This window comes from Thunnus maccoyii, chromosome 23 (genome assembly GCF_910596095.1).
Source record: "Thunnus maccoyii chromosome 23, fThuMac1.1, whole genome shotgun sequence".
Classification (NCBI taxonomy): domain Eukaryota; kingdom Metazoa; phylum Chordata; class Actinopteri; order Scombriformes; family Scombridae; genus Thunnus; species Thunnus maccoyii.
The window spans coordinates 25225305-25238962 of record NC_056555.1 but is presented as its reverse complement, the minus strand read 5'-3'; the positions used below and the strand labels follow the sequence as shown (position 1 = coordinate 25238962).

At 38.3% G+C, this 13658-nt stretch overlaps 1 protein-coding gene across 1 annotated transcript in view; it reads left to right on the top strand.

Moving 5' to 3' along the window:
• The first annotated feature begins 7340 nt into the window (after positions 1 to 7340).
• LOC121891258 (NACHT, LRR and PYD domains-containing protein 12-like) overlaps positions 7341 to 13658 on the top strand; it is a 10607-nt gene continuing 4289 nt past the window's right edge. The window contains exons 1-5 of the mRNA XM_042404084.1: positions 7341 to 7600; positions 8448 to 8552; positions 8739 to 8810; positions 12459 to 12529; positions 12960 to 13248. Of these exons, the coding sequence (XP_042260018.1) occupies positions 12969 to 13248 (280 nt within the window). The 5' untranslated portion in view covers positions 7341 to 7600; positions 8448 to 8552; positions 8739 to 8810; positions 12459 to 12529; positions 12960 to 12968. The remainder of the gene's footprint in view (positions 7601 to 8447; positions 8553 to 8738; positions 8811 to 12458; positions 12530 to 12959; positions 13249 to 13658) is intronic.

Sequence of the window (13658 nt, the reverse complement as noted above, 5' to 3'; positions counted from 1 at the left end):
GTTTACTGTAACTTTCATGAGCTTTTATATGTAGTGTAGCTACTCGTCCCTGTAGAAGAGAGCTTGCTCTCAAAGGCCCTCCCTGTTTAAATAAAGGTTGATGAGGATGATGATGATGATGATGATTATGTCAAAATGAATAGTTTATATCTCATAACGATATTTAACAAGTCATTTGCATCAGGCTGTAAGTAAACACTGATCAGCCAATCATGAGGCTTTAACAATAACTATATAATTTAAACCTGTAGATGAGATCATGTGATCCAGCCCTATCCAATCACATCCTTTACATCTTTTCTACATTAGTGCAGCATCTTGCATGTTTTGTACAACACTGCACACAGTGATAATGATGCAAACGGACTCTGTATATATATTTGAAAATAATAATAAATAATAATAATAATAAACTTTATTTGTATAGCACCTTTCATACAAAATGCAGCTCAAAGTGCTTCACAAAAAATAAACAAAAATAAGAAAAAAATAATAATAAAAATAAAATAAAAATAAAAATTATACATGTATTTATAAAAAATAATAATGAAAATAATGTTAAAATGTATAAACTCTTCAGGTGTGTCTCTTTTTCTTATTGTTTTTTGATCTAGTTAACTTTTTATAGAAGGGTGTAAAGACTTAATACCTGTACAGGAATTTAAGGTTTCTTCTCTCTTGTCATTTATTAAAATATATTTTTGAATGTAGGTGATGTAGATTTTGATATATGGGATGATGAATCTGATTGAATGTTTATATATAAGATGAATGTTTGATATTTTGAAGTATGGCTTTTGTATTACTTTTCTGTGTACTTTATTGAATTCTTGGATGTTTAACCATAGAGTTTGTCATGATGTATAAATATGGGTGTGTTTTCTATTTTTTAAACAATCTGGCCTGACGAAGATCCAAGTGGGATCAAAACGTTGCCATTATTAAACTTTGTGTACAGACATTACCTTTTTTCATTATTCACTGATCTACTGATTATTTTTGTTTCATATGCTAAATTTGAATCTTTTTTTTTTTTTACTGATTTATTTTCTTCCTGTATGTTTATTAGTTTTGTGTAAAACATTGTGTAACGTTGGTTTTGAGAAGTTTTATAGACTTGTGAAGGGAGGGTGGTGGGATGATGGTGGTGGGAAACAAAGACCAAATTCTAATAAACATCTGTGGAAATAAATGAACTTGCAGTGTTTTTATTCTGTGTCAAGCTTCAGCTTCATGTATAACATCTATTTTTATTGTAGTTATTTTTTTCTGTCTTTGTGTATAAATGAACTATATTTGATTGAATCTGTGTTCTTTGTTTTGTTTCTGTGGATCTGTTAGATGTTTTTTGTCGAACCACTGGACCACCAGGACGCCATCTGAGTTTATGGTTACATTTTATTTTAAAGCTTCATTATTCTTATAATTTCTTATTCATTTCCTCAAAGTTTCCAGGAAAGAATTGTTTGTGTAATTTGGTCTATTTATAGATTTCCATTTCCACCTGAGTTCATATTTATTCATCAGTCATTTATTATTGGAAACTTTATTCTCATATATGTTGAATTGTATGTTTTTCTGCAGATGAAACATGTTTGCATGTTTGTCTGACCTGCTGTGAACTGACTAAAAGACTTTAGCTTATGCTAGCTTAGCAACTGGAATTCATTCATTGGAAGTGAACCAACTGAACACTGTCTTTATTTGACCTATAAATTACTGCTAAAGTACTTGGTTCTTTCCAGGAAATTAACTAACTTTAGATTGTCTGTGTTTTCGTTATTCTTTGTATCTGATGATACAAGAAAACAGCAATCCATACAGACTGAACATGCACAACAAGGAGGAATAAATACATGAAAACAGACATTTTAAAACATGTGATGAGAGGAGAGTAAATCTAGTTAGAGATGTCTCTATTAATCATTTTGTCTATCAAATGTCAAAAAATAGAGAAAAAATTAAGATTAAGAAGGAAATTGGTTTGCAGTGTTTGTCCAAAACAAACACAATAAAAGAAACACACACTAAGAAGAAAAAAGCAATCAAGACATCGCCACACATGACACACATCCTTCATAAAACACACTAAACTACTACACAGCAGCGTCCAGCAGTGCTCCTGGAGTACAAAGATTCAATGTGAGAGAACACACAATGCAGCCCAGAAATATACACAATACCATACTTTCCACTGTGCAGCACTGACTACAGTACTGCTGTGAGTACCAGGAGTTTTTATGTGCTGCTGTGTGTTATAGAGAGCGATGGCTGATGGGATAAAGGAATTCCTCGCTCTGTTACTGTTGCAGCTGGAGGCCTGAAGACGTGGGCCTGATGGGAGGAGCTGAAGCTCACTGAACAGGGTGTTGTGGGTGAAGCAGCAGGTTTTCAGTCTTTGACAGGTTCCGGGTTTGGTAGATGTCCTTCTGTGCAACATCAGTGTTACCATGGCAACAGAGGATGCAGAATGTCATAATACTCTGAATAAAACACATATAAGAAGATCTCAACATAAAACAGTCAGAATCAAAGAAGCCGTTTTTGTCTTTTCTTCAAAATAAAGTCAGTGTGATAGTTTGACTTCAGTTTGTTATCAGTGTAGATCTCGAGGTGTTTGTTCTCCTCCACTGCCTCAATCAGCTGAACGCTTAACAATGTTGGTTTTACTGCTGAGCAATTTTTTCTAAAATCAAATGATCCTCACATTTTCCCAAAGCCTGAGTTGACGTCTTCAAATGTCTTCATTTGTCCGACCAACAGTCCAAAACCCAAAGTTAACAAGTTTACTAGTAGTAAAGTAAAAGTAAAAAAAACTGAAAAAATTCACATCTGGCAAACTAGAACCAGTATTTTGCTGTTTTTTCATTAAATAATTAAAAATAATCATCAGAATACCTTTTCTGTGGAGTCCACACTTTTCTCCAGTTTCCATCTTTCACATAATAATTCCAGTATGATATTGTACAGGGAACAGCAACAATGTTGTTCTGAAACAAAGCTCTTATGTTGTAGTTATTTCTCCTGGTAGCAGAAAAACAAATCTGACCAACCAGAGAGTCGCAGGATCAGGAGGAGATGCTGACAAAGGTGATGTAACTCCATTCATTGATAAGATAAAGATTCCAGATGGGAGCGCATCAGAAACAACAGAGAATTCCCCAGAAGTTACAGGAACGCTGCTTTAGATGGAAGAGCGAGCAGACAGCCAATAGAAAAGCTTTGATGAACTGGATGGAGGCTGTTGGAACATCAATTAGTGAGAACTCAGAAGACAAATGGACATTTATCCAGATGAAAACACCACCTGCTGTGTTTGTTTGTGTTATTGTTGTAATATTTTCTGCTCTTTCTGTTCTACTGCAGGACAAGTTTGTTCCTTTATCACAGCTGAAGAGTTGAAAACATGTTTCTTTGTTAAATCTGTTTGGAGAATCCTGCTGTCTCAGGTTTGTTATTAAGGAACTCATTGTAGATTCCCAGTAAAACCTCAGAAGTTAATTGTTATTTTGTACCTGAGGAGACACAAAAACAGTAACTACTGTTGATGAAATTAGAAATGAATGAGTAGTTATTAGTTTTGTGTCGCTCAGCAGCTAATTCAGAGTTCATCAGGAACCATTGATTGAGGAAGTGATCAGTAATCAGATATCTATGAACTAATCATGACATGTTTCATTAACAGAGTATCTCAAAGTCTGTTCTCTTTAACTTATCTTTTATACCCTCACAGAGAACTTTATTAGGAACACCTGTGCACCTGCTGATTCATGCAATTATCCAATCAGAAGATCATGTGGCAGCAGCACAAAGCATCAAATCCTGCAGATACAGGTCAGGAGCTTCAGTTAATGTTCACATCAAACATCAGAACGGGGAAAAATGTGCTCTCAGTGACTTTGAGCGTGTCATGAGTGTTGGTGCCAGACGGGCTGGTTTGAGTATTTGTGAAAATGCTGATCTCTTGGGATTTTCACACACAACAGCCTCTAGAGTTTACTCAGGAAAAACATCCAGTGAGCTGCAGTTCTGCTGACGGAGACGCCTCGTTGATGAGAGACGTCTGAGGGGAATAGTCAGACTGTTTGGAGCTGACAGAAAGGCTTCGCTAACTCAGATAACCTCTTTACAACTGAAAAGCAGAAACGCATCTCAGAATGCACAACACGTGGAACCTTGAGGCGGACGCTACAACAGCAGAAGACCACAGCGGGTTCCACTCCTGTCAGCCAACAACAGAAATCTGAGGCTGCAGTGGGCTCAGGCTCACCAAAACTGGACAGCTGATGACTGGAAAAACGTAGCCTGGCCTGATGAATCTCAGGCAGAATTTGGCATCAACAGCATGAATCCATGGACCCAACCTGCCTTGTTTCAACAGTCCTGCTGCTGGTGCTGCTGTAATGGTGCGGGGAATGTTTTCTTGGCTCACTTTGGACCCTTAATACCAATCAAAGCAATAATCACCTTTGAAGTTCTTCTACATGTTACAGGCTGTGCTGTCTGTGTGTTATGGGTGTATAAATAGGTAGAGGTCTGTCTGCAATGAGGTGATGAGTTTTATCTCAGTAGTCAGCGCAGTCGTCTCTGATCTGGGAGACTCCAGTTGGAGACCTGGTGTGGGGACCTCCTTCATAAGATAATTTATTCATGAACACTTATTGTAACACTTTAATTTTCTAAAATTAAAAGTGTAATAAAAACAAAAACAGTGTTTTATTCAAATACAAATACAAATAATTTTGCTGCCTCAACAATATAGATACAAATACAAATACAGCACATCCCTGTTTAGTACAACGAGGAAGTCTGTGTGTCTGCGTTTGTATCTAACAGCAGAAAACTTTTCACAAGGCTCTTAAATTAAATTCAATACTTTAAACTGTGATTCTACACACACACTCACACACACTCACACACACACACACACACACACTCACACACACTCACACACACACACACACACACACACACTCACACACACACACTCACACACACACTCACACACACACACTCACACACACACACTCACACACACACTCACATACACACTCACACACACACACACACACACACACTCACACACACACTCACATACACACTCACACACACACACACACACACACACTCACACACACACACACACACACACACACTCACACACACTCACACACACACACACACACACACACACACACACACACTCACACACACACTCACACACACAGACACACTCACACAAATATACATATACATACAGTACATCTGTGGTTTGAATCCAGCAGTAGACCTTTGTTGCATTTTACCCCCCATTTCTCTCTCTCTCCCTTCGTCCCTTTGCTTCCTGTCATCTCTCCACTGTTACTATAATTTGATACAGGGAATCATTCACTGTCATGTTTTATCAGTAATGAGGAAACAGCAGCCTGCACACACAGGACTGATTATCAGAGTTTAGTCTCAGGTCGTCCTACTGTAACAGAGACTGATGAAGTAGAAGAATCAGAGGTGAATAATGATGGTGGGGTTCTAACTGAAGCACGTCGTCCCACTGAGATCAATAATGTATTTTATTTAGACATAAACAACATGAGAGAGCTGCTGCACTGCTGGACCTAAGATAAGACGTTGAGTAAGTTCACATCTGACATGATCGTTTATTTCATGTCTGAGAAACTATTTTCAAAATGTTTATCATGTTTTCTACAAAGGAATCACTTCAGCATCTTTCATTTGATCAGGAAATGTCCCTGTTTTAAAGGAAAGATTGTAAATATAAGTCAGAGGTTTAACCTCACTCTCAATAACTTCTTCTATTAAAGCCATATCAATTTCATTGTAATCTGTGGACCTTTTACTTTTAAATTTATTAACTATATCCATTATTTCAAATTCATTTACAGCACTGAGAAACATAGTGTATATATATTATTGTCCACCAGTTCCTTCACACCTTCCGTATTAGTTGGTTCAATTATATCTTTTGCTAAGTTTGGTCCCATATTTCGTATTATTTATACTTCTATGACTGTTCTTGGCAAAGTAATTAGGATACTGGCTTCCCTGTTATTTTTAATCAGACTGTTTATTACCTGCCAATTACCTTTGGAAACCACTGGTTTCATCTTTAACAATGTGTTGTATTTTAAAAGCTTGTTATATTATCTTCATCTGAAAAGTAACTAAAACTGTCAAATAAATGTAGTGGAGTAGAAAGTACAATATTTCCCTCTGAAATGTAGAAAGTAGCATCACATGGAAATACTCAAGTAAAGTACAAGTACCTCTAAACTGTACTTAAGTACAGTACTTGAGTAAATGTACTTAGTTACTTTCTACCACTGCCTCTGTATGAGGCAGCTGTGCTTTAACTGCACTGACTGGTTGTCAAACCATCCTGAGACTCCACAGTGCAGAATCATTCTCTCTGTTACTGTGTGATAGAAGCGAAGCAGGATTTTCTGACTCACACCGAGCACTCTCATCCTGTTCAAAAAGTGTAGTCTCCGTTGGACACGTGAGCACACCTGTCCTGCATCGACTGTCCAGGTTAGGGTGTTATCTATGTCAGTGGTTCCCAACCTGGGGGTTGGGACCCCTAAAAGGTGTCGCCGGATTAATCAAAGAGGTTGCGAAATGATAGGACAGGATAGGATTCAGAAAAATAAAGATATTTTGGACACACAAAATAGTAATTTTTTTCCCCAAGCTTTCTTCTAATTTTTGCTTTATTTCTTGTGGATTACTTTGTTTTACCTCCTCAAGCCTCTAAAAGTTAATTGAATGAAACAAAATAAATCTTCTTTCTAGAGCTGCAAGGTTAGTTGATTCATCGATTAGTCAATGGACAAAAGATTATTTAACCATTTTGATAATTGAATAATTGTTTTAGCCATTTTTTTTAAACAAAAGTGAAAAAATAAGCTGTTTTCAGCCTCTGAAATGTGATGATTTATTGCTTTATTTGTCGAACATGATAATAAACTGAATATGTTTGTACTGTCAGTCAGATGAAACCAGACATTTGAAGATGTAACCTTAGACTGTGGGGAAGTTTAACAGATATTTCTCACTATTTTCTGACATTTTGTGGACAAAAGGATTAACTGATGAATCAAGACAATGATCGGTAACTTAACTGGCAGACACTGCAACATGTGATGAGGAGTCCCAGGTAGACTTTGCTTTATTTTAAGGGGTCACACTGGTCTATGTGAACCTCCAGATACTCATAGCAGCTGACTTGTTGAATGGCATGTTTATGTATGACCACTGGTGAGTCGTCACCTATGGAAACACCGATTTTGTATTTTATTTTTTGCGTGTTTTGACGCGTAATGTGTGTAAAGAACAGATGGTGGCAGCAGTGAGACATGATGTCTGCAGAGAATTACACAGCAGAAGGAGGAAGTGACAGAAGAAGAAGAGGGGGATTGTGCTAAATTTGAGTAAAACATTTACAGTGCTTCTATGCTCTGGTTATAGTATGTCTACTGTTTACTGTTACGCTGGTTTAATTAGACTTTAAGACACAGCTTGAGACTGTAGAGATGAAGTGAACAGTGGCGCGCAGCGTGTCATCCTCCACAGAAACTTCATGGTAAGTTATGATTCCCCACATTAGTTCGTGTTAATCTATGAAAGCGTTTACTTACTGCAGTCACTGAATTGAGGTTTGTCAGACATTAGGCAGCGGTAAACTACTACATTACTAGTTAGTTAACTACTGTGGGAATGTACTGTAATAGTTAGCTTGCTGGCTAACGTTAGCTCGTTCTCACATACAGCTGCTAGCTAACTTCAGTCTTTTTTGTTTACCTATACTTACGAGCTCACCATCTTAAAGACGAAAGAAGTGAAGTAATGTGTCAGTCATTGCTAAATAAATTAAAAAATGCTGCGTCCCAGACACACCGGAAATAAGGAAATATCTGATCTCCTACTTCGAAAAAGTTTGGTGGAAGTGAGTCCCGGTTTGAATTCAGCACGCCACTAATGTTAATCCATGCAGTGCTTAGTAATTTGCATTTTTGTGTTAATTATAATGTTTGGCAGAGATAGAAAGTCTGAAAAGAAAGCGACAGGCGGATATTCAGTGGTTTTTGGCCAAAAAACGCCCAGTCAGTCAAAATGAATCAGAGCAGTATCACAGCAAGATAATGACAACAGGTAAAACTAACTGCAGTCTATATAACATCACACTGAAGTTCACAAATGGACATATTGATGTGAGATTATTTAAGCAAATACCTGAGTTCTTGTCCCTTATGGTGATGAGGTTTAATGAGCAGTGTATTCTCTTGTCTACCAGAGCTCTCACTGAATGTTTCAAGCATTGAGTCTTTTCCTTGAAATTTTTACCAGTAGTTGTTATTTTATAGTTGTCAGACGACATGGTTTTAGCTGAATACAAGCATGGATTTTTGTGACGTGTATTTGTGTTTTAGCTGCAAACTTGGATGACACAGATTGGGATGAAGACAGCCAGAGTGATGCTGGAACAGAACCATCACAGTCACCATGCAGTTATTCTCCTCCTGTAGGACCTGCTGGTGAGTTACTGTCTTCATACTGCGATTGTACTGAGCAGAATATGAATTAGATGAGGCTACTTCTGGATCAGCATTTAGGTCGTTACTGCTTGTGTATGTCATGATGACAGTCGGCTTATAGAAAAGGAGATGCATTCACATTTGAGTAAGAGTTACGCAAGTCTTATTTCATTTTCTTCTTTCCAGACATTTCCCAGTGCAGAGCAGAGAGTCCTGTGCAGCCATCAAAGAATTATTCTGCTCCCCTTGGACCTGATGGTATGCATGTTTTCATCCTGTAAATGTTGTTAATGGAACTTAAGTAAACTATATATTGATTAACAATTATTTACTGTCTGGATACATCATGACAGTGGGGTTATGAAAGTTGAGGAGCATTCACAATCAAGTAGAGGTCAAACTTTTATTTCATTTGCTTCTCTCCAGACAAACAAAATATAAAATAGACAAAATATATTCAATGATGTGTGTCTTTGCTAACAAGGAATGACTGGTGAAATGTATTGTGAATGTATAATGAATAAGGAATTGTGCATGGATGTTGGACATATTCTTGGCCCCTCCAAGTAAAATATGGCCCCTGATTTAGAAAAAACGTAGATCCATCCCTGTAAAACACAGTCTCAAGTAGAAAAGGCAAGGAAGCTGCTATATGTAGAAAAAGTTAAAATCACAAAAACAGTGAAAGTTGGAGAGCAGAAACCCAGTGGGTGCAAGGGGGTGATATCAGGGGTTCCCCTTAGTGTCAGTATGAAGGAGCTAGTTGAGCATATGAAAGCGTGTAACAATACAGTTAAAGATGCTAAAGGAATGAACGAGGAGCTGAGAAAAAGGAGACGGAAACAGTGAGAGCTGAATTTGATGCCGAAGATATTCCCTAAAGAACTTTTCTTTGGATTTATCAGATGATGTGAGGGAGTTTGTGTCGAAATCAATGAGGTGTTTCAAGTGTCAGGAGTTTGGGCACATGGCTAAGGTATGCAAGGGTAAGAGAAGATGTGCTAGGTGCGGTAGGGATCATGATTATGGGATGTGCGGAGTCGGCACAAAGCCAAGATGTTGCAACTGTGAACACAGTGTTGCATACAGGGGATGTGAAGTGATGAAGCGAGAGGCTGCAGTACAGCTGATAATAGTAAAAGTCTCTTATGCAGAGGCAGTGAAGATGGCTGGACAGGGGAAGCAGGCAGACAAGCAGGGCTGTAGGAAAGAACAAACACTCATAAGTGTGGTACAAGAGGTTGAGAAGAGGATGTCGGCAGAGAAAAGGAGACTAGTGACGTTCGTAGCAGGAGTGATAAACGCAACTGCAGCAGTAAAGTCGAAAACAGAAAGAATCCAGATTATAGTCAAGGCAGCCATTCATCACCTAGATTTGAGAGGAAGTCAGGGATGAGTTAAGTAATCAAGCAAGTCAAGAAGCATAATGTATAAGGTTATATTAATTGCACTGTTAATCCTCCAGTGGAATGCAAGATGTTTGATTGCTAATGGGCAGGATTTCAAACAGTTTATCTACAGCCAGAAGGAAAAACCAGACTTGGTGTGTGTCCAGGAATCATGGTTAAAACCACAGCTAGATTTCATAATAGAAGGGTATGTGTCAAATAGGCGGGACAGGAGAGATGGGGCAGGAGGGGGTTGTGTCACCTTTGTGAAGGAGATCATCTCATATAGAACAATTGTTAGTGGAACTGAGCTGGAATGTGTGATTAGTGAGGTGTGGGTAGAAGGGAAGAACTTGGTGGTTATTAATTTTTACAATCCTTGTAGAAAATTAGAACTCAGTAAACTTGAGGAAATAGAAAAGGTAAATAGAGGAAACACAGTGTGGTGTGGAGACTTTAATGCACACAGTACGACATGGGGGAGTGACAAAACTGATTACAATGGCCAGATAGCTGAAGAATTGATGGATGAGAAACGACATGCTTGCATTTATGATAGCAGAAATACAAGGATAGATGTGAACAGTGGCAAGGAATCAGTGCTTGATCTGACATTAGTAAGTAATACATTAGTGTCATAGTGTGACTGGCATGTGCATCAGATGGGAAATGATCATTATCCAATATACTGTAAAAGAAATATTGCAACAGTAAAGGCCAAAGAGAGCTCAGGTGGGAAATGGATTTTTGGGAAAGCAAATCAGGGAAGTTCCATGAGGTAAAGTGATAAACATTGACAGCAGATTAGAGACAATATGGATACAGAAATGATTAATTTTAAAGCATGAGTGTACAATAAACACTGTATTCATTTATATTTACTCCAAAATCCAGCATACAGGTGTTTCTCTAATTTACACAGTGAGTGCAGGTGGTGAAGATGTGGCAGTGAGTGTGTGTGGCAGCCACCGTGGTATCTACAGTGTCTCTGTGCTTAACAACACACATAAACTACATGGAAACTAAACTCATACCTGCTGATATATGCACAGTATAATAAGAATCTATTAACACTCTGTCCTCCAAATATATTTTCGTTACTTTTGTTTAAGTTAAGTTATTTGATGTCATCTTGGATTTCTACAAGTGATGATGAAAATTTCATCAGTCAGTTAACGTGGCTGAGGTGATAATGAATCAGTAGGCTATATTCACACTTAGCTAATATTGGAGAAAGGCAAGCCAGACTTTGCAGAATCCTGTCACCTGCCACATCCTGACATCATTCATTTCAGCAGCTGCTGCGCTGCTTACAACTGACTCTCTCCTTTAATTATGGCTCACAACAAGCCTAAGTACAGATAACACTGCTGGTTTGAATGTTTATGATAATGTGGATCTATAATTAATGTTGGATATTAAGTGAAATGAAGTGTGTGAGAGGATTATTATACAATCTGGCTTCAATTCACCACCTCACCATCTGTGTCGTCGATTTCCTGTCTCCAAAATGTTCGTACGCATGGGTCAGAGTTTACGTACAGGTGCGCACATTCTCCTGTCAAGTTTGTTTTTATAGATCAAGACTTTTGCGTGGGAAGTGGCGTACGACCCCCTTTCAGGCCCCGTTATAAATGAGACCCCAGGTTAATGAAGAGACAGTGGCAGCAGTGTTTTTTTGATATTGAAAAAGCATATGATATGTTTTGGAGAGAAGGGCTGTTAATTACGCTTCAGGCTTCAATTGAGGCAAACATCTCTAATTGGATAATGGATTTTCTAAGTGGTAGGACTATCCAGGTTAAGATAGGGTCAGAATATTCGGAAAATCATATCATATTTTAGAAAATGGTACACCTCAGTGGAGTGTTAGAAGTCCAACAATATTTTCATTGATGATAAATGATATATTTGAAAATATATCGGCAGACACAGAAAGGTCTCTGTTTGCAGATGATGGGCTATGTGGAAGAGGGGTATGAATCTTGAGCATCTAGGACAAAAACTGCAAGAAGAGATAATGTGGAAAAATGGGTTTTAAATCATCCAACTACGAGAGTGTTGGAGGTTTGCCGGGAGAGAGGAAAAGGACATAAAACAAGTTTTGTGTGGGAAGGCAGAGAGGTAGCAAACCAAATGAAAGTCCAGGAAATTGAATTTTGTCTGACAGTGCTGTGGCCGGTGAGACCAAGCTGGGTGTTGAAAAATGCGTGTAGACATGGAATTACTGAACATTAAGAATAGGAACAAAACAGCAGACCTAGTGCAGGAGTTTTACACATATAGAGACAGAAGATACAGTGATTATGTACAGCTGTTTACAGATGGGTCAAAGGATCCAGTATCAGATAAAACAGGAGCAGCTGTGGTGATTCCTGGGTACCAGGTTGGGATCAGTAAGAGAGCTTCACATTGTTTGAGTGTTTATGCAGTTGAGTTAATTGTAATGCTTTTAGTTTAAGCACCAGGAATGATAACAGTGAAGTGTAGTATCTCATCATTATTATTTTCCCTTCAGGTTTTCACAGGACAAACAGCTCCTCTCAGCGTCCAACGTTATCAGCTGACCATTCATGAACTCCTGTAGAGGTATGTGAGGTAAAAATAGAAAAGTTTATCCTTAAATGTGCTGTAATACCAGCAGAGGGCAGCACTTCATAAAAACATGATACTGCCCACCGACAGTGCAACAATAAAAATGAGATCTACTCATCTGATATGAAATACAGACACCAAAAGCTTCACACTTGGAACGTGGCTGCAAAAAGTTTGTTGTTTGCTTCCTCACAGAGGATGTAAATGTATTCAGCTAGAATTCAGGTGATAATGTGGATGTAATGAGTTTTGCAGTGATGAAAGATTGAAACTATGAAAATAACCAAAGTTGTGACCTGTTTGTTCAAGTAGTAGATGATTTACATTTAACATGCACATGTACAGAAGTCATACTGGTAAAGTGTCATGAGATGAGAACTGAATACATGTCCTTCCTGTTTAAAATGTCTCTTATTTCCAGTAGGGGGGCATAATGGCGAAACTTAAAGAGGAGCTCTTGAATACTCTGGAAGACTTAAAAGAAGATGAGTTTAAGAAGTTCAAGTGGTTCCTGGAGCTGGATGACATCCTGGAGGGCTTTAAACACATCCCAGTGGCTCAGCTGGAGAAAGCAGGAAGGGAGGAAACAGTGGATCTAATGGTACAGAAACATCAGGATCATGGAGCTCTGCAGCTGACCATGAAGGTTTTAGAAAAGATCAGCAGGAAGGATCTGGTGCAGCGTTTACAAAACTCCCCCTCAGGACCAAAAGGTAAGTTAGGAGAAGGAATCTGAAAAGCAGTGTCACATACATTTCATACATTATTACATGAGTTATGACTTATTATACAACACGTAGTTTCAACCAAGCAATCTGATTGGTCAACTTGACATTTAGAACGAGCTCGAATCAGCATGACAGCACACGTAGCCGCGCTCAAATGAAAAAAGCCTCATCAGTAAAAATATCACTCCGCCGTTCATTAGAACTACAGTCTGTGACGTCACGCTAACAACAACAGTCACTTCCGGGTAGATGACTGGTGGTTGATTGAGTTGTGGAGATCTGTGAACGTGGCAAACTGTTTTTTTCTGTTGTCATTTTCAGTCGTAACTGTAACGTTTGAAGATATGTAGTTAAACACGGTGGTCCGACCTATCTGACGCTTCTGCTGGCTTTAT